At 34.5% G+C, this 21,456-nt stretch overlaps 1 protein-coding gene across 1 annotated transcript in view; it reads right to left on the reverse strand.

Moving 5' to 3' along the window:
• Window positions 1–21,456, reverse strand: part of Bckdhb (branched chain keto acid dehydrogenase E1 subunit beta) — a 189,271-nt gene that overhangs the window by 46,466 nt on the left and 121,349 nt on the right. Inside the window, exon 9 of the mRNA XM_027928393.2 lies at window positions 10,070–10,156. Coding sequence (XP_027784194.2) covers window positions 10,070–10,156 — 87 coding nt within the window. The remainder of the gene's footprint in view (window positions 1–10,069; window positions 10,157–21,456) is intronic.

Raw genomic sequence — 21,456 nt, forward strand, 5'->3', positions numbered from 1 at the left:
GTCTGATGTTCTATCTTCTAAGTGTTCTACTCTGCTGGTAGTATTCTCAACTGAGTTTTTAAGTTGGTTTATTGCTTCCTGCATTTCTAGGATTTCTGTTTGTTTTTTATAACCTCTATCTCCCTGTATAGTTGATCCTTTGCTTCCTGGATTTGTTTGTGTAATTCATTGTCAAAGTGATCTTTCATTGTCTGATTTTGCTGTCTAATGTCTTCCTTGAGACTCCAGATCATCTGAAGCATGTATATCCTGAATTCTTTATCTGACATTCCATCTGCTGCAGCTGTTACCTCTTATAAAGTTGAGTTGACCTGCATTGCTTGTGGTCCTTTCTTTCCTTGTCTTTTCATACTGCTTGCGTTTCTTTCTGCTTGGTGAAACTGTGGTGTTTTTGAAAATTTTCCCCCCCTATATATTTATATTGCTCTTGTATAGTTGAAAAGTCTCCCTTGCAGGGTCGGGCGGCGGTCTGCCTACCTTGCAGGCACGGGCGGGCATCCCTGTTTTCGACTGACCACAGCTCATTCAGCCATAGAACAGGTAATTCCAGGCTGCCATTCGCCTGCGGCTTGCAGACAGATTACTCAGGCCCAAGTCTCTGACTTTAAATAGAAACTCTATTAATTTCCTTAATGACATTTAAGAACACTTAATAGAGTACACATGCTATGTTCTGCCATGTGTTCTAACACGTTCCCAGTTGTCACTCTCCTTCTAATTGTGTTTTTTTTTTTTTGCCATATGAAATGTTTTAATTTTATACAAATATATTGATCTGTGACAATATGATTAAACCTACTACTTTTAAATATTTTGCTGAAATACTTCTTACCCATCCTAATATATTTTATTGTCTACATTTTTCTTTTAGGTTTTGTGGCTTTCCTTTCTTTTTTAAAGCTCATTTAGAGTTTATTAGAGAAATGGGAAAACGGGGGCAGATTTGAGAGAAACTAAAAGTCCTCCTAGTGGCTGGGCAAGAAGAGCTGATGAGAAAAAGAAGCTTAGGAGGTTTCCAGGGAGTGCTTCAAATTGAGACTGGCATTCTTCACTGAGAAAACTGCATTAAGAGGTTGAGCCTATTTCCAACTACAGTAGACCCTCCTGATCTGCAAGAATATGTTCTAAATCTCCAGTAGATGCCTAAAACCACAAATAGTATCAAAGCCTGGAGGTGTGGACCATTGGTAGAGCACTTGCCTAGCATGCAGGAAGCCCTGGGTTCAATTCCCAGTACTGTTTTTTCCTACGTATATGTACTTAAGATAAATCGATGAATTATAAATACTTAAAAGTTTTGCACAATAAGAGACTGAAGACAATAATAATAAAACAAATAGGGGTGAGGGGTTGCAGGGGAAGGGAGGGGGCATGGAGTTTTAAATGATGGTGGAATGTGATGATCATTATTATCCAAAGTACATGTATGAAGACATGAATTGGTGTGAATATACTGTGTATACAACCAGAGATATGAAAAAATTGTGCTCTATATGTGTAATAAGAACTGTAATGCATTCTGCTGTCATATATAAATAAAAAAATTTTAAAAAACCACAAAATTTAGAAAATTATAAAACAAAAGAATTCTAATATCAAATATCTAATAAAATTCCCAATATCAATAATCTAAAGCTTCGGGTCCATTATTATGTAAAAATAAAGCTTAATTAAATATAAGCACTATGATACCAGGAGAGGTGGCTTGATTGATAACAGAGAGGGCTAAGGACAGTTGATTTGATAACAGAGAGGGCTACTGACTAACAAATGGATAAATAGCATGTACAGTATAGGTAGGTACATAGGACAAAGGTTTGATTCACAGCCCAGGACAGATTTCATCACGCTATTCAGAATGGCCTGCACTATAAACGTTATGAATTGTTTCCTTCTGGAATTTTCCACTTAATATTTTCAGGCTGTAGTTAGCAATGGTAACAAACTATGGAAAGTGAAACCATAGGTAAGGGACGTGACTGTACTTTATTTCTCTCCTTTCCTTAAAAGTCAAGTTAAAAGAGTAGTCTATAGACTACTATAGACTTCAAGCCTTTACTTACTCCTCTGTTTTCATCAGTTACCAATGTCTTCGAGTTGTACATTCAAGGTACAACTATCAGTCCTTAGGAGACAAACTCTGGAAGCATGTAACACCTTTGACTAGGTACTCCATGGTGAAATTGTTCCCGTTTCTCTTTTGTAATGGCATCTCCCGGTTCCTTCCATCTTATCCTCTTTCATGGTTCTTCTTCTTCTTCTTCCTTTTTTTTTCTCTCTCTTAAATGTTAATATACTACTTCTTCAGAAACTCTCTTCTTTCTGCATAATCACATCTATACTCACTCATCACCAGGAAATAATAAATCCTTAATCGTTTCTTATACTTTAGAGGCTCTACTGAGCTTCAGTGATGGGTTTTCATCCATATATCAAATTCTACAGTTTCATAGATAGGCTTAAACCTTTTTTTCACTGATATTTACCATTTCGGTGAAACCACACTGCCATTAAGAAACCATCCAGCGAGGTTCTGTGGCACACGCTTACTATAATCCCAGGTACTCAGGAAGTGGAGGCAGGAGGATCACAAGTCACAGGAGCCTCAACAACTCAGTGAGACCCTGCCTCAAAATAAAAGGGCTAGTGAAGTATTTCAGCGGAGAGTGCTTGCCTAGCATACATGGTACCCTGGGTTCAATCCCCAATACAGGAGAAAAAAGAAAGAGAGAGCATTCAACCAAGGAACCAAGGTGTGCCTTATTCTTGACTCCCATCTGCCCATCCACCATCCTCCTTCAGTTTCTGGCCCATTCCCATCTAATCAGTCAACAACAAGTCTTTCCTTCGGATTCTCTTTCCTGCTCTCTAAAATTCATCTTTCTTGCCAACCCTACTCCTATGTCCTTGGTTATAAAGTCTAGATTACTCAGATAGCTTTTTGATGACTCTCCATTGCTTCCTTCCCCAATGAATCCTCAACGCAACTGCCAAAGAGTTTTCCAAATTTGTAAATCCATCTTTACACATGTCCTGCTTAAAGTCCTTTAATTATATACCTTTGCTTTAAGTAAGGATAATAACTATGACCATTATTTTTCGAGTTCCTACTACTTCCTTTTTGTCAGGAACTCTGTAAAGTATGTTTTTTAATTATTTATGTTTTAGTTATAGGTGGACACAATATCTTTATTTTATTTGTACGTGGTACTGAGGATCAAACCCAGTGCCTCATGCATGGTAGGTGAGTGCTCTACTTCTGAGCCACAACCCCAACCCTGTAAAGTATATTTTGAAAAAAATTGGAATTTATATCCACGGGAGCTGGTTCTACTCAGTCATCACTATTTCCACCAAATAAAACAAATTCTTTAACATTACATTTAAGATTCTTCAGAATCTAATTCTTACCTACTTCTCAGTTCTTACCCCATGCTACAGCCATGCATGCTATTCTTCAACTATTCTAAAACCAGGGTGAACACTGGAAAAGCAAATACTTCATGAGCCCCCTGACTCATATTATTCCCTCTACTTAAAATACCCACCCATCTTTCTTCACTCTCAGGGTCAGATTCATCCTCCAAGAGTAAACTTAGGGGTCGAGGGATTTTGCTCAGCGTAGAATGCTTGCTTAGCATGCATGAGTACATGGGTTTAATCCTCAGTACCACAAAAAGAGAAGAAGAGAAAGGGAGAAAAAAGTAGTTATTTTTAAAAAATGGATTTTAAATAATAGCACTACAAAAAAGATAAGTATGTGAGATGATAAATATGTTAGCTGGATATCATCATTCTACTATATATATGTCAAAACGTTCACACTGTACCCCATAAATGTCTATATTATTTATTAGAAATAAAATTTTAAATTAAAAAAATGCCTTAGAGTTAACTTAGCTGTTGCAATTGGGTTAGTCAATTGATTATTTTATAATCCTACAGTCCTCTAAATTCTGTGTCCTAGAATGTTCCATACTACAATTATCTGTTTATTATTTATTTTTTTCTAATAAATTCTAAGTGTCTAAAATAATAACTCCATTTCTTAGTTTGATGCCAATATCAAGGCTGTGCCCAAAGTACTCAAAAGGGATGGTCATAAGAATGAATTATCATTCAGGAAATAGCCAGTTGGCCAGTGTGATCAGCACATTGGAATCATAAGAGGATGTAAGAAATAACACTGGAAACATTGGTTTGAGTTGATCAGGATCTTGGACGCTGCCACAAAGGTCCTGTTGCTGTAGTCAGAGAAGATCCACTGGAAGATTTAAAAGAGGACAATTTTTTATGTGTGTGTGTTTTTTTTTTAAATGGATAGAAATGTAATGAGAGGTAAGAGGATGGAGACAAGAGCAGTAAAGAGATAGTTAAAAAGGTCCAGAAAGAGCTACAGAGAAATATATCATTTTGTCGCAAGCTGAGTTCCAAAACTTGACAAATACACTGTTTCCTGATTAAATCCTTCCAAATAAATCTTTTTTAAAAATATAAAATTTTTTTAATACCACCAAAATTAGCAAGAAATTAGAATTTTCAATCTAAAGCTCAACAGCAGATTAAACTGGAAAGTTTCAAATAGGAAGAAAGAATGGCCCAAGCAAATGGCTGAGACTGCCCAGAAAAGAATGGGGACATGGTGAGGCTTGTGGTAGAAACTTGGTCCCTCTTACACTAACAAGTAAAGACAAAAGACTCAAGAAGGAGATCAGGAAAGAGAGGAAAACCAAGAGTAGACCACAGGTTTAATGACAAACAGTCGTGAAGTAGCCCCATCCACAACACATGCCTAGAGGGATCTAGACTGGTTCCTATCGGTGGCCACAGAAGCTGTTCACAGAATACTCAACAAGCTGCAGGGCAAAACCACATTTTAAAAAGGCCCTCCTGCATCTGAACACAGTTTCTCTGCTTTCCTGATGCTCTGGCTCCACCTTTTAGCACAGAAGTTTACTTCTCCTGATTGTTTTATCTGCGGCTGTTGGAAAATGTTTTCATCACTGCTAATTTTTTTTTTTTAATTAAGAGGACACAGTTGCAGTAAAATTTTCATCAAATTACTGCTATTCCCCCAGTTTGCTCTCCAAACTCTTCATTTATCAACACAGTGATCTTAAATGTTTTCACAATGGTAAAGACTCCAGACCATTTAGGACCTTTTCTCCTCTTCTTCAAATTGATGTATTTAAGTACAGTACCTATACATTTGGTAGTAATAAGTTTATAAGAAAAAAAATTTCCTTTGAATAAAAATTTCTAACATGAACAGTGAGAAAAGCAAAATTCCTTTCATTGAAAGTTATGAAACTTTCCTTTTATGTAATGATTCATGTAGGACCAATAAAAATCCCTTCAAGCTATCAGAATCTGATTACTTTAAGAAATATATGTTGGTATGCACAATTTTTGAATCCTTATTCTCAGAAAAGAGACCGCACAGAAAGGATAAAACAATGGTATGGAAACTTACCATCCTCTCCAACTGGACTCTTTATTGCAGACTTATTGCTTCCATGTGTTTAAAAAAAGGCAAACCTTTAAGCCAACCACAATCCCTAAAATCTTTGGCACTCTTATTAAGAACTGAATCCAGAAGAAAAATAAATAAGCTATTTTTTATTATCACACGATTATTATCAGAGTCAAGCTTATTTTATCATTACAGGAATGCATCAAAAATTAATAATAAAGGTTGGTTTCTTCAATGCCTAAAGAAATTAGGCTACTTAAAGCTGCAAAAAATACTACAGATTATTTGGTCTTAGCATTTAAATAAATAATGCCTGTGTTGAACACTGCATTCTAGAATATATAATATAAATTAGTTTGAGGGAATATTAAAATTAATGAGGTTGATGCTTCCTTTGTACAGGAAAGACATTTTTTTAAAAACTCTGTGGTTGCATAAAGCTGAGGAAGACAAGTATCACATAAAATTAATTTACGTAATTATCTGAAATAAAGAAAACTTGGCTCGACCTACACAATGACAAGGTCAGTGAATTACCTACACATTGTTGTCTTTGCACTTTTCCACAAATCAGGGTGCACAAGGCACACCTTCAAGAAGGACTTCAACTTTCTCTATGTGTTAAAAGAAAGAAAAGAAGGAAAAAGTTCCCTCAATCCAAAGTGAGAACAGATGGGAATGTAAAATTAGATGGGAAGAGACAGTGAAGCTTTGGATGACCGACCAAGAAATCTTTCCCAGAGGGGGGCCAAATATACCAGACTTCAGCTTGTTCTGTCTCCCAGACTAAGCCCAATAGAAATGGAAATCAGTCTTAGATTAATTGCCCTGTTTTTTATATTCGTAAGCATTCATTTCCATAGAGAGACAAAGTTGAAGAGAAACTGTTAACAAATATACTTAAAATTCTGTCTTATCAATAAAGTCTAGTTGGTTTTGTGAGTTTACCTTACTTATGCTAAGATAGTTAACAATTTTTTTAATAATAAAATAAACAATTTTTTTTAATAATAAAATAAAAAAAAACTAGGGCTGGAGTGGTAGCTCAGTGGTAGAGCAATTGCCTAGCATACGTGAGGCACTGGGTTTGATCTTCAGCACCACATAAAAATAAATAAATAAAATAAAAGCATTGTGTACATCTACAACTAAAAAATATTTTAAAAAAGAAAGAAAGAAAGAACTATATGAAAAAGAAGCTACAGTATGAAGAAACTTAAGATGTGGACACAGCACTCCTTGTCTGATGGAAGAGCCATCTGCTGTCAATTAAAGAGTTATGTAAATAAATTATGACTACATTTTATATTCATTCTTTTCATATTTTATCTGTATTGCTAAAAATAATCTATAATAGTAACACTAATAACAAAATAACACTATAAAAAATGTTCCTTTGATATTTAATTTTAGGTAGCACTTTGTAAATTTTCTATCTAATAATACCAATTGTAAACTCAAATAGATATTCTCTGTAGGGCTGCATTCCCTGAAATATTTTTTAAATGTGGGCAGAGACTTAAATTTCGAATGAAACAATATTTTGGATTTTCAGGCATTCTCAAACATTAATGTATTTTTTAAAAAGTAATTCTATCATTAATAATCGTTCTTTTCAAAGGTCATTTTAAGAGCAACTTTGCAGGATTAACCAGGGGTTTTTGAAAAACTATCAGATTTCTTTCACAAAATAGTGCCTGTGGAGCAAAACAAAACAAAAAAACAATCTTTTTTACTCATGTTCACATAAAATTTAGACTCATTGGTATAATAAGAATATCTCAACATTTTAATCCACCATACTCAAATTTATATATCATTCTCATCCATCATTTTAAGCTCCTTTTCCAAGACAACAATACACATTCTCTGTGTACATTTTTCCTGCCATCTCAGAGAGTTAGCTTTCAATATATTAGCCCTGTTTTATCTTTTCTAATCTTACCAGTTATATATGACCAAAAGAAATACAGAAATATCCATCATTCCAAGTGGTGACAGCAACTGCACCTCACACTTAAGTGACTTCAGTTTAAACAATCCTAGGCACTGGCAATTTGATACAAGTGTTATAATACAGAACAAGGCCATGGAGAAGATGCTGCATATAGTACATTGCATATAGTTGAGTATGTGCATTAAACAATTACTGAAAAGAAGATTTCACTATTCAGATCACTCAAAATTATATAGAAACATTACTAAAAAAGAATTAAAATTTTTTCAAATGATTATTTTTTTAAATTATCCTTATCAACAAATAAAAGTCACAAAAGGCACACGTATCAGGCTCACTAAGATGTATTAAAATTCATTTCCTACACTCTATTTGTACAAATAAAATCTGAATTAAACAAAAACAACTGTGTACATTTTCAAATTCATCCGCATATTAATAAATCAAAATTCTAATTACCCAAAATATTAAATGCAGATCTCTCTACAAATGTTACAGTATTGCCTAATTCATTTTCTGGTTCACTGGTTGAGTAATTTTACCATGGAAAGTACTGCACTTTATAATGAATCCAAAATTTCTATCTTCCTCTTGGGGGACAGTGGACTTTGAATAAAGAATGCATATGCACACACTTAATGTTCACTCAGGATTCCTGTACTACTTCCAGATCTTCCCTGTCTTTATAAAAACGGGTAAGTCACAAGCACTCTGGATGATAAACACTTATCTGTAAAAGGAATACGGAGAGTTTAGATCAGTATCTTTCCAACTACAGACTGTGGACATCTGAGGATTTCTTGGGGGTCTAAGAGGATTGCAAAATGCCGTGACATAGCATCTTTGTATGGTATAAATACAGTTATATTCTGGATAATTCACTGACAACCCCCAATATTGTCACTAGTTTCAATATATAATTTTGATATTTTATTTATGATTTTTGGTGTTAGCTGACTATGTTTAAACTCAATACACTGTTTCTCAAACAGGGATTCACTGATATATTCTTGGGGCTTGAGAGACATTTTTCCATAAACATGAGTCTACATATTATTCAAAACCAAGAGACACTAGATTAGATCATCATTCAAATCCTTTACAGTCTGAAAAATATATTATAGTCTATGGCAGCCTACCAATAATTTATGGAGATCAAATTTTAAAAGCATACTTAGAGAAAGCAAACTTCACGAGAGAAGTTATAATTTCTAATTCTAACTGTGTCCTCCTGGTTTTCCCTATACAATTATATGCAAATGAAACTTTAAATATAACAATAAGCAGTCAATGGCCAAAATCAAGCAGGGGGGTCAAAGTTTCTATTAGCAACCATCATTATGATTTTAAATGGTTCAATACACCACATCTTAACTAAGAGTCAGAAAATCTCGTTTCTTTTTCCGGTTTTGCCTCTGGCTTGAAATAACATCTTGGTATTATAGTGATTTCATTCTTGCAACTCTCATTTTTTACAAATTCAGTATATAATGCTACTCAATGAATAAAGTATACATAAATACCAGTTACCTGTGGCATTTCAATAATATTAATTAGATAAACAGAAAAACACATATCTACAATACACAAACGTTTGCTTTTCTTAATTTTTTCAGTGACTCTATATACTACAAAAGTAACAGTAAAATTTTTTGATTGAATGCAATTGTAGATAATTTTGAATTAGATTTGGAAACATTTAGGCTTAAATTTGCTTAATCTAATTTAAAAATAAATATAATTGTATAATCAGCACTTAAAATATTTTACTGGTAAAAATCATTGTTAAAATCTTACAAATAAATTCTTACCATTATTTGACTACCATAATTTCATATCAAGTTATTAATCCACACACTCTTAAAGGAATTCTCTACTTGTATCTTAAAAATTAAAACATGTTAAAACCAGTAAAGAGAAGTAAAATATTTACAAGCTGTAAGAAATTCTGAATTTAAAATGCATGTACTTCACATTGAAAATAATGTTTTTAGTTTAAAAAATCAGGAAAAATAAAACTCCTTTAAATTATGTTATGCATATCTATGATACAAATGTGAATAAAAGTTTTAAGTAAAAATCCTTCAAAGAGGTATATAGGGTATTTTTTCTGATATGTTAAGGGAACATTTAAAAAAGGAATAAATTTTAAACCATTTCTAAAGCATTGCTGATAACAAAACAATTTAATTATTAAACTAATAAATTATTTCATAGTTATTTACTGAAATTTAAATTATTGATTTCTGGTGTATTCACTTTTGGAAGGTGAAGGCTAAGAAAATCTAAGATCAATTTCACAATCAACCCATTTCATAACAACCTTAAGCTTTATTAAAAGAGGATTATTGGTTTGAAATTTAAAAGATTTTTCTTTACTTGTTAACCCAGCAAATATAATATTATTAAACTCATTTCAAAGTTTCTTCTTCCCATAAAGGATTTCTCCTTTTTATTTTTAAATTTAAATCTATAAGATGTAATTATACCATTAACTAAAGTACAGAACAGTAAGAATGAAAAATGTACACTTCTAAAAAGTGCACGTTTTTATATACTATGATAAGTAGTTCCTTGCCTTCTGGAATAAAGCACATACCACTGCACAAATGTTAAAATCAGTGCCAACAAGTTACTACCTGAACTGTAGAGCTGATCTCTGACGCAAAGCCGCCTGTCAAGGGAGCCTCATGACTGATTAGCAGCCGCCCTGTTTTGATCACAGACTGAAAGAGAAAAGGAAAACCTGATGTTGAAGCAAATACATATTTAAAATATATAATGGTAGTTTTAATTCATTAATGAGATTAAATTTAAATTCAGTAAATAATATAAAATCAGTCAGTCAATTTTGTCTCTAATTTAAAGTTACAACTCCCTTTTGACTGGATAATCTTCAGATTTTTGTACTGTTAAAAAATTTTTCAATATAGCTTATAATCCTAGTACAAAAAAATTGAGATTTTTAAATGTATATAGTATGCACTTTAAAATACATGTCTATTATAGGATATTTTGTGTTATAAGTACAATAACTATTCCAGGTTTTCATATCTTAGTATCAATTATTTTTCTTCACATGACCTTAAGAATAATAGGAATATGTGGTGGCATATATTTGCATATAAATAACAAGAGTTTTGGGATATATTATGTGGATAAGCAAAACGCGAAAATAGCATAAAAAACTTGGAGCAAAGGAAAAAGTCTAATAAGATATTTATGAAAACAGCAATAAGAAATTACTACAAAAGTAAAAAGGTTTGACTCTCTTCATTAACGTGCAATAAAATCTGCTTAATGGCCACAGTTCCAATTAACATGAAAAAAGTCCACAGTTCCAATGTAACATAAAAAAGGTCACAAAAAATAAGGTTATATTCTTAGTTGTTCAGTATGGTTACTCACACTGTGCACAATATACTCTGTACAATAATAAATCAAAAAGTATAGCTATGATATCACCAGCAGCATGCTAGCTGTGTTGTGAGGGAAACTATTAACACCAACAGAAAGTTACTGCTTAAAATACACTGAACAATTACCATATTACCACAGAGAAGTGGTGATTTTATCTCTAGACTTCAGACAATTTGTTATCACCTTTTTAAAAATCACTGCTATTATTTTGTGAATGTGAAATGAAATCTTCCAAGCAAAACTGTGTGTCTAAAATAAAAGATTTCATTCATTCTAGGCAATTATAGTTTTGAAGTTAGAATATGCAGCAGTTTCAACCAGCAGATGTTAAACCCCAAGATATGGCCAGTAGCCATGACAAAAATAAGTTACCGTGTCTACTAAGTAAATAGTGACTGAGGAGCATAAAATTTTATGAACACCTTAATGTATATCACCCCACGTCCAATGAAATACTAACCTTGGAGTATGGGTATTTAGCTTTTTATGACTGAATAATTATCCCATTTGCAAAAGTCACAAATTAAATCTTAACATACGGACTTGGAAAGAAATACTTCACATCAAGAAAAAAAATGTGTCTTCAAAGCATTGTCTGAAAGATGTTCTGCTTTTAAGATTAATCAATTTTAAAACAACAGATTTGACAATCAACTTTATTAAAGTTCTGAAACTGAGAACTCTGCCAACATAAAAGGATGACATGGCTAACATCCATCAAAATGTTACATCTTAAATTTCTTGCAGGTAGAAATAAAAAACTTCTATAAAAATGCAGCTCTTACCCTAAAAGCCCACACAATGAACTGGTCCTTTTTACCTAAGCTCAGGCATATCCGAGATCAAATGGCAACATTTAGAAAGACTCCTGAACATCAACAAGCAATCAGAACAGATGGCCTACTTCCCACAGCCTCTAGAGTGAAGCTAAGCATAGATGCCCCAGGACAACAGCTTCCTGAGTTTGGGATTCATGCAACATGACATAAGTACATAGATGGTATCTGGGACCTGAGTGTCCTTCAGCAGGGAAATGGCTAAGGAGACTGGAGACCAAGACACATCAAAGCAGTGGAGTATTATGTGGTCATGAAAAAGAGTGAGGATGTGGAGAGATGCCCCTAATTAATAAGTCAACTGGTAAAATGAGAAGTTACAGGACAACATAATCTCATTTTTGTAAAAAAAAAAAAATCACAACAATGGAGACACTAAGAAACAGATCTTTTCAACATGTATACTGAGCCTACATGTATAAATATCTACAACATTTCATTCCAAATTATTCAAAATGGTATCTACTGAGGAATGATAGTGGCAGATGAGTGCAAAAGAGCCATTTCACTTTTTACTTTATGTATTTTTAGGTTATCAAAAGTATTCTCAGTAAGTATAAAATTTTAAAAAAAGAAAGTCTTTGAATTAATATTTAAGGTAACAAATGTATGTGACATTAGTCATAATCATATCAAGAAAAAGAATGATTTTTTAAAAAATAATAATCCTTTAAGATGAGCTTCAGAAACAAGGAAATCCTAATTCCCAGACTCCAGCACTAAAAACCCAGGGAGCCAGTCTTCCCCTTCTGCTCTCTTTGTGATCTGCTACATGTCAGGATCATAAACAGCTCCCCATGTCCAGAAATTTCTAAAACACCAAGAACTAGAAGGAAAGAGGAAACACAAAGCAGTCACACTTTGAATTTTTGAAAATCACCACCATACACAAACAAGTGAAAGGGACAGTGTGTGAGAAGCGAAGCGTCAGAAGTGACTACGATCATCAACGACTGTCACAGAGACTGCTCTGTGCCCTGGTCGATGCTCAGCAATTTCTGTTTACTGTTTCTTTTAAATTGGAAAGCACTTACGTTTTGTTTTTCTTCTTAAAAATAATTTCCATTATCTGAAAAGTATTAAAATTTATAAAATAAATTTTATTTTTATAAAATATTTTATTTTTAATAAAATAAAATTTATTTTATAAAGAAATGTTGGGTCAACATTTTCAAAATGCTAACATTTAGAAGTAACACTGGTTATTTTCAGTCATACTCTCAAATTAGCATAACTTGAACTGCCTGAAGAGTTCTCTAATTCTGCCTGTTCAGTGTAATAAAAATTCTGCTTGATATATGTTTATCATTCTTAAATTTAATTCACTAAAATTCCTAAAGATTGCTTTTCTGCACTGTTATGGAAATTAACTCTTTATTAATATTGAGACCATTACACATTTAGAAAACCGAAAAGAATGTTACTCTCTCAATTACTCTTTGTGATTCAATTAGATGTTCTGATTAGGTATTTTTGTCAACTATTAACAGATTTTTAATCTTTATACATCTAGGTAAAATAATGCCTAACTGCCAGGAAATTTTTCTAACCAAATTTAGTAATTTGATGTACTTAGTAAAAATTAATATGGTGTTTTACAATGGAAATTGCCATTAACTTTTTAAAAATAAATAACTATAGATATAAATATTATAATATTTTAAAGTTCATTTTCTTTGGAAGACAATAATTTTTTTAAAGTTTTCAGGTTTTCTTCTGAGATACATGTATTTCTCCACTTGAAAAAGAAATTAAAAGTGTTTAAATAACTTTTCAATATGGAAGCTGAACCCATCAAAGCCAGGAAAGATCACATAAGACTGGATTTTCCAATATCTGCTTCTCCAACTTTTTACCACTAAGAACTGCTCCTGGACTCTGGCCTACAGCAGATGGAGCACCAATGAGCTAGAGGTGACAAATGGCACCAGGAAAGCTAAACCAATTAAAGATTAGGACTATGAGTAACTGGTCACTATGACTTCTACCCCAACACAAAAAGACTTTGTTCCCTGGAGGGGCTTTGAAGATCTGTCAAGAAAACTTTCCAGTTCTGAAAGGTTAGGAGTTTTCTCAACATCTCAAGCAGTCATCTTTTCCATCGAGCATCCGTAGCATCCTAACACAAGGGAAGCAAACAAAACCCCAACACCGACCACACAACTCCAACTCTGTCAACAGACGTGGCATGGCACCCCCTGCTGGTGGAACACGGAAGAGAGCTTGCACCTCACTTGGCCAGTCCAGGATTTCTCCTGTTGTCTGTTTTCTACATTCATGTCTTCATTAATGGAGGTAAATACAAGCTACCTGTGCAGGATATCTAATATAACACTATGAGCATGGGAGGCACTGGAGAGAATTAATCAGAACAAAATCTATTACGTTAAATTACTTAACTGTATGATCGATCCATGGCATTGTTTAAAAATTATTTATGCTATTACTTTCTTGGCAAAATCTGTTCTGCCGTTGTTGTTTGTTTTAGTTTGGTCTTTGACTTTATTTTTATTTTTAGTTACAAAATATTTTTAAGATAATGCAAAACCATATTTCAGCACGTCGCAGAACAATTTAATTATGAAATAAGACTCCAAACTAATGACACATTAATGTAATTTTTTTCTGTTTTAAATCTAAATTTATTTTTGACTAATAAGGAAAAACATAGAAACCATACACATTTATGGGTACTGTGTGATATTTCAGTACATATATGCTAATGTAGCTTTAACAGTGAGATACCTGTGGTTATACAGAGCTAAGTTGTACTCTGTTCAAATGACTGCACAGACTTTGGTTGCCCAAACGTTGGACATATGTTTTAGTGAAAGTAGCCTTTAAAGGTTTTAACACAATCCAACCAGGAAAACTATTAAGCTGTCATCTCAGGAGAAAATGATACAGACAGGCAGACCATTAGGTTTGCATATGACTGAAAGTGTAACAGTGACATTCAAAAAGCAATGTATGTATTATTTCTTACTCAAAATCTACAACAAGATTTTCTCCCTACAGATAATTTAATCTTACCATCCTGAGTTCACCAGCCTATTCTGACTGCTGATAAGATAAAGTAAGAAAATAACACTTTGGATATCTAAATGTAAAGCTAATGAAAAGCAAATGAAACATCAAAGCTGGCCTTTACCAGTTTCTGGGGAATTCCAAATATACATTTAAGCACAACAAAGGATAAAATTCAAACACATACATTTCATTAATCGAGAACATATTAATCAGTAATGCTACAGATATTGTTGAGTTTCAAATATCAACACAAATGAATTAGATAAAATTTTGAGCATTTTCATGTTTAGCAGCCAAATGCATCTGACAAGTTAGCCAGCAAAACCTCACAATTAATCACAGGCTAACTAATGCGTTCATAACTGCCCCGTAACCACTATTAAACAGCATGACCTGCACACATGACTGGATCACTGGCTGAGACTCCACTGGAGAAATACCAGTGCTAAAGAACAGCCATGAGCTCCAGAAAAAGTCCTGAAAAGTCCATTTTGGCAAGGATTTTAGTGATGGGGTTACAGATATTTTAATATTGTAGGAAAGTGTAAACTGAGAAAAACTCAATCCTCAGGGCTTTCTCAACCATGTGGAAAAAGTATGTAAAGGAGCAAGCGGAGCACAATGAGAACTGAAAGTCAAGAGCGGAACAAATACACAAGTAACACTGACCCCCAAAATGAAACATTTGGGAACATTTGAAACATCCTCATTTGTTGATTCTTGTTGACTTTGTTATCATGGCTGAAATACTGAAGAATCTAAGAAAATCCACTTTGACAAAGTCAAAAATAGTCATCTCTCTGAAAGCTACTTCAAAATACTTCGGATCAACATGCTCATGCCAATCAACCTTACCTTTCCAGCTGGTGTTCTAATAGTCCCTCTACACTCCAGACGTGTCAGGTCCCTGGCTACTCCATGAATATGATCCACATTTTCCCTCCCTTGACTTCCTTCCCCAAATTAGCAGACATTCTATCCTTCCCTCAAGACCATCTCGTACAACCCCCTTCTTCCTATGCATCCCCAACGAGCTGGGTTTTCCCTTATTTTAAAAGCCTCCAGTATAGTTCCCTCTTTTTCTTATCAGATTCTTTACATTTCCTAAAAGAGCTCAAGGTAGCTGAGGATGCAAGGATGTTCTGTGACACCTTAAACCAGGGTACAAGGGCAAGGCTCACAGAACAGGGTCAGGTAGCATACACTGCTGTACCTCTCTTAAGAGCACATGGGAATTACTGTCCAGGATATATGTGTGTAGATGTGTTTTACCACGCCCTCCAGCCATACCCCAAAGACAAGTTAGAAGACTGTGTTATGTTTCAATTATAGAATATAGCATACGACATATGTATTTAATTGAGTCAATTATACTCATTTTATTGTTATTTTTATTTTTTTATTTTTTATTTTTTTTTCAGAGTAGAAATTAGAAGTTTATTAAAGGACAGCAGAAAATACTTCTCCCAGAGGAAGAAGGGGACCCAAGAGGTGGAATCCCTATTGTTATTTTTAGACAAGATGTTACATATATTATTTAATAATAAGCAACTGAAAAAGTACCTACGCTCTTTTGTTTTTGTGGTCCTGGGAATAGAACCTAGAGCCTTCTGTGTGCTAGGCAAGCGCTCTACCACTGAGCCACATCCCCAGTCCAGCATCGCTTTTTGTTTGTTTCTTATTTTGGGGTGATATTCTGTCCCTAGCCAAAGTATGTAATATATAGTTGTGTATGTGGATGTTTAATAAATGTGGTTTATATTGACTGAGAAGGGAGGAGGAGAAGAAGGAAAAGGAAGAGGAGGAGGAGGAGAAGGAAGAAGAGGAGGAGGAGGAAGAGGAGGAGGAGGAGGAAGAGGAGGAAGAGGAGGAGGAAGAGGAGGAGGAGGAGGAGGAGGAGGAGGAGGAGGAGGAGGAGGAGGAGGAGGAGGAGGAGGAGGAGGAGGAGGAGGAGGAGGAGGAGTCGGCAGGAGCAGCTTCTGGACACAGTGAGCTAGGTGAACCACTCTCTAGCCTCCAAGTGTAGGATGCCTTTAATTCTTTGGGGGGCTCCAACAATGCACCAAAGGGAAATAAAACAGAAGTCCTATAATCTAAGCTCCAGTCCTTTGTCTGAATCTGACAAAGGATCACCATGGGCTAATACTTCACAACAATTTTCAAAAGATTGATTTCTTTTTTTTTTCTTTTTTTGGCACCAGAGTTTGAACACAGGGGTGCTCAAACACTGAGTCACATGCCCAGCCCTTTTTTTTATTTTGAGAAAGGGTCTCACTAAGTTGCTTAGGTCCTCACTAGGTTGTTGAGGCTGGCTGTGAACTTTCGAACCTCCTGCCTCAGCCTCCCAAATTGCTGGCATTATAGGCCTGCACACAGCATGTTTCTGTTTTTAGGTATCTTTTTAAAAATGCACGATTGTAGTAAATCCATGAGCATAGGATTAGTACAAAACATAAATTTTCTTTTCCTATTGACAAAAGGTCACCATGATGTTAAAAATTTGGTACTGGAATAATGAACATTAATTAGATTTATAGTTAGGATGGGTAAATATGTAAATGAATTTTTTTTAAAGTTTTTGTTTTGTTTATCTGCCTTCTAAGTTTAAACATCAAAAAATAATCACCACCTCTAGGTGATTTCATCATTTTTCTCTGCCAGAACAATTTTTCAAAGATTGAAGTAGCAACTTCTTAAGTTCTTTCAATTCTACGTTCTTAGCACTTTCCTATCATTTTATTGGCAAGGTTTAAAAATATATTTCCATAAACTCGTACCCACTCTCCACCTTAGCTCAATCAGTCTCTTTCGATGAAAACAGCAAATTATGGCATGCCATTTAGATAATAAGTCTGTTGGCTCTAAAGTCAGGGAATTTTAGGAAACTGTTAATAAGGGCTATTAAAAGGCCAAGTTGCACTTCTGAAGCACAGTCAGGCTGTTGCGTTGTACCATCTTCTCTTAGAACCACCCTGGCTCTTCTGTTTTTTTTTTTTTCTTTGGAGTTGGTAATGGCAGGAAGCATTTGGAAGTACCACACACACCTGAAGCCTTCCACTAAGTGTGCTGCTACTCTTCCAATAAATGAAAAAGTGGGAGTGCAAGACTCAACAGCTACTACACAGTACTGGTTAAACTTAGAACCTGACTGAACAGTAAAGATCACTGTCAGTATCATTCCATTCATTAATTCAGGCAGTTTTATCTCATTGAAGATACATTCCCTTGTTACCACGGTTTCCCCTATGTATTGTGCCTAGTTTGGCATTCAGGTTATGATTATAGGCTGACTGAAAAAAACAGCATGGAGAGTTTTGTGATTGTTTGACCATTTTAATAATTGAAACCAGTTCCGTAGTTATTGTACAACCACCCCCTTCATCTCCAGTACTTTTTCATCTTCCCCAGCTGACACTGTGAGGTCCTTAAACAATAACTCCTCATTCCCCCTTCTTCAACCTCCTGGCTCAAGTGTATTTTCTGTCTCTCTGTATTTGACTACTCAAGGAACTTGATGTAATGGAATCATTTAATACATGTTCTTTTGTGACTGGTCTATTTCACTTTTTATGATGTTTTCAAGGTTCATCCATGTTGCAGCACTGGTCACAATGACCCCTCTTTAAGATTGAATGATATCCTGTTGTATGTGTATATCACATTCTGTTGATCCACATATCTGCCAATGGACTCTTGGGTTCCTGTTGCCTTTTGGTTAAATGCAAAGAATCTTCTATGGACATAGGTGTACATATAGCTACTGGAGTCCCTGCTTTCACTCTTTGGGGTTATATACCTAGAAATGGTATTGCTGGGTCATACCATAATCCTGTGACTGAACTATTTTACATACCTTTCAACAGTGCAAAAGAGTTCCAATTCTCCACAATTTTCCCAACATTTGTTATTTTTTTGTGTTTTTGATAATAGCCATCCTAATGAATATGAGATGTTGAACATCCCAATAATTACAGATGTTAAACATTCAACAACTTTTCAAATGTGTACTGCTCATTTGTATATCTTCTTTGGAGAAATGTCTATTAAAGTCCTTTGCCCATTTTTTCATCAGCCTACTTGATCTTTCACTGTTGACATAGCTAGCGCTTTAAAAGAGCTTCATATAATGAATTTCTTAAACAAGTCTCTTTAGGATTGAAAATAAAAATTTTTCAGAATATCATATTCCATACAGAAAAATAGATAACCAAAATCTCAATTGTTCACCATGTCCTCTTTCCTTAAGAACATCATATTCTGGTTTCTTCACCATCCCCCACTTTGAAACCAACACAAGGAAAATCTTTCCTAACATCCCCATCATAATAGAGTCTTTCCCAGATTAACTATCCATGATAGGACTCTTCTCCTGAAAGGTTTCCAATGACAACATTTGAACAGTAGTGGTATCTGCAGTCCTCTCCCCTGGACAACGATGCAGTCTAGCCACACAGTATGGAGCACTCTGAGCCTCAACTCTGTGCTCTACATGTTGCCACCCATTAGGAGATAAACAATGCCAACTAAAAAGCCTTGGAACATTAGTATAAACCAGAAGACCACTTTCATCATCCTATTTTAAAATATATGCAATTTCTCAGTAAACTTTTAATGTAGAAATTTCAAAAGTCACCAGTTCATATAAAAAACAATGTCTTGCAGCTGGGCACAGTGGTGCACACCTGTAATCCCAGTGGCTCAGGAGGCTGAGGCAGGAGGATCATAAGTTCAAAGCCAGCAACTCAGGGAGACCCTGTCTCTAAATAAAATACAAAATAGGAATGGAGATGTGGCTCAGTAGTTGAGTGCCCTTGAGTTCAATCTCCAGAACCAAAAAAAAAAAAAAGTCTTTGCACCACTCACATAAGTTAATACTGGGGGAAAATGATGAATTAACTCAGGTCCCTAAAAGGTTATAATTTGAGTTGCCACAATGCCCTAGAGCAAAGCATTACCAAAAAAAAAAAAAAAAAAAGAAAAACATTTAAAGACTGTATTTAATAATAATAATTTTTTAAAAAGTCAAGTGTTGGTTTTAAAAATCAAGTTATATGTTAAAAGTAAATTGTTTTAGCATTTGAAATTTCAACTCCTTTGTTCTTTTCTCAAGTAATATTGAAAAAATAAACATTTCTCCTCTTAAAACAAATAACAATTACTAATAACTTCTCCTTTGTAATTCATAGGTCTCCATTTGGCAAACTTTTCTCAAGTGTTGACAACGGGGGAAACACTACGTCTGGCCTCCATAGGAGTACTAACCGGCAGACACTGACATCATTCCTCGCACTCCCAGCTTAACATGAATAATAAGAAAGTGCCCCTAACTAAAACCAAGATTGTCAGCCAGTTGCATTTTACACTGCTGTTTTAAGCACGTATCAAGGGTACAATTTTCCCTAAAGCCAGCTGGTTGTCTACCAAGGTAATACTTCTCCAAGGAATGATCAAAAGTATAAACACAGCTACACTTTTGTATCACCATGGATAAATGGTTTTATTTCCTAAAACCTAGTCCAATTTTGTTAGAATAAATGGATTTTTACTCCATTACAAAACAGAAATCATGTGTAGCTCATAACGCATGGGAAAGGCTAAAAATCTTTTAGGTCTTTTTTGGATGTGACTCAAAAGAATATTATAGTGAAACCTAAGAATGTTTCAGCAAAATTTACACATTGAGTGTACATAGCTAAGATAGTACAGAAAGAAAGTGCATAATTTCATACTTTCACTAAAACCAAGATCATGGAGGGAAATTATTTATGTGGCAGGTGAATTCAAAAAAAGAATCCCTATAACAGAACTAGTAATATCCACAAAACGCTCCTTTATTATTTGATAAAATGAAGGTTAAAAAGGCACAGAAATCTCAAGATCAAGAATTATAGTATCAAGTTGGGCACGGTAGAGCACACCTGTAATCGTCCTGTAATTCCGGGGGCACAGGAGGCTGAGGCAGGAAGGAGGACCATGAGTTCAAAGCCAGCCTCAGCAAAATTGAGGCACTAAGCAACTCAGCGAGACTCTGTCTCTAAATAAAATATAAAATAGGGATGGAGATGTGGCTCAGTGGTCAAGTGACCTTGGGTTCAATTCCTGGAACCCCTCCCCTTAAAAAATAAGATTTATAATATCAAATTTCATTGCTATAAGAATAGTAGTGAGAAGATAAAAAATAGTTGTCCAGAAAAATGATTCAATTTTTAAAAATCAATTTATATCTAGATTTAAGTTCTTTTGTTTTTCTCAGGGGAAAAAGTCTGAACTGTTATTTCCTTGAAAACCACAAAAACATCGACAATCCATTCCTATTGGATTTACAGTTCTTTATTCTGCAATGCCTTTATCTTGTTTGTTTTTGTGGTACTGGGGATGGAACCCAAGCACACCAGGGCAAATGCTTCGCCCTGAGCTACATCCCCAGCCCTGTTCCACAATGTAGGTACAAGGACTAACAGAGTAAAATGATTCTGTCCATTTCACCATAGAAAGTGAACCTAAAAGTGAGAAATCTGTATTAAGGTGGGATAATGAAAATGTCTCCTTTTTTCCTTGAGAAGTGGTTCAGAAAATTTTGCACTCACTGACTTATTTTATCATAAGAAGTTTGTTACTCTGCTATATCCTTTATAAACAGAATAATTACTATAAGAAAATACTATTGCTAGTAGAATTAGCAAATGTTCTATCACTAATAATTTGTTATGATTTTCATTATTTATAGCTTATGATATATT

This window comes from Marmota flaviventris, chromosome 6 (assembly GCF_047511675.1).
Source record: "Marmota flaviventris isolate mMarFla1 chromosome 6, mMarFla1.hap1, whole genome shotgun sequence".
In the NCBI taxonomy this organism is placed as follows: domain Eukaryota; kingdom Metazoa; phylum Chordata; class Mammalia; order Rodentia; family Sciuridae; genus Marmota; species Marmota flaviventris.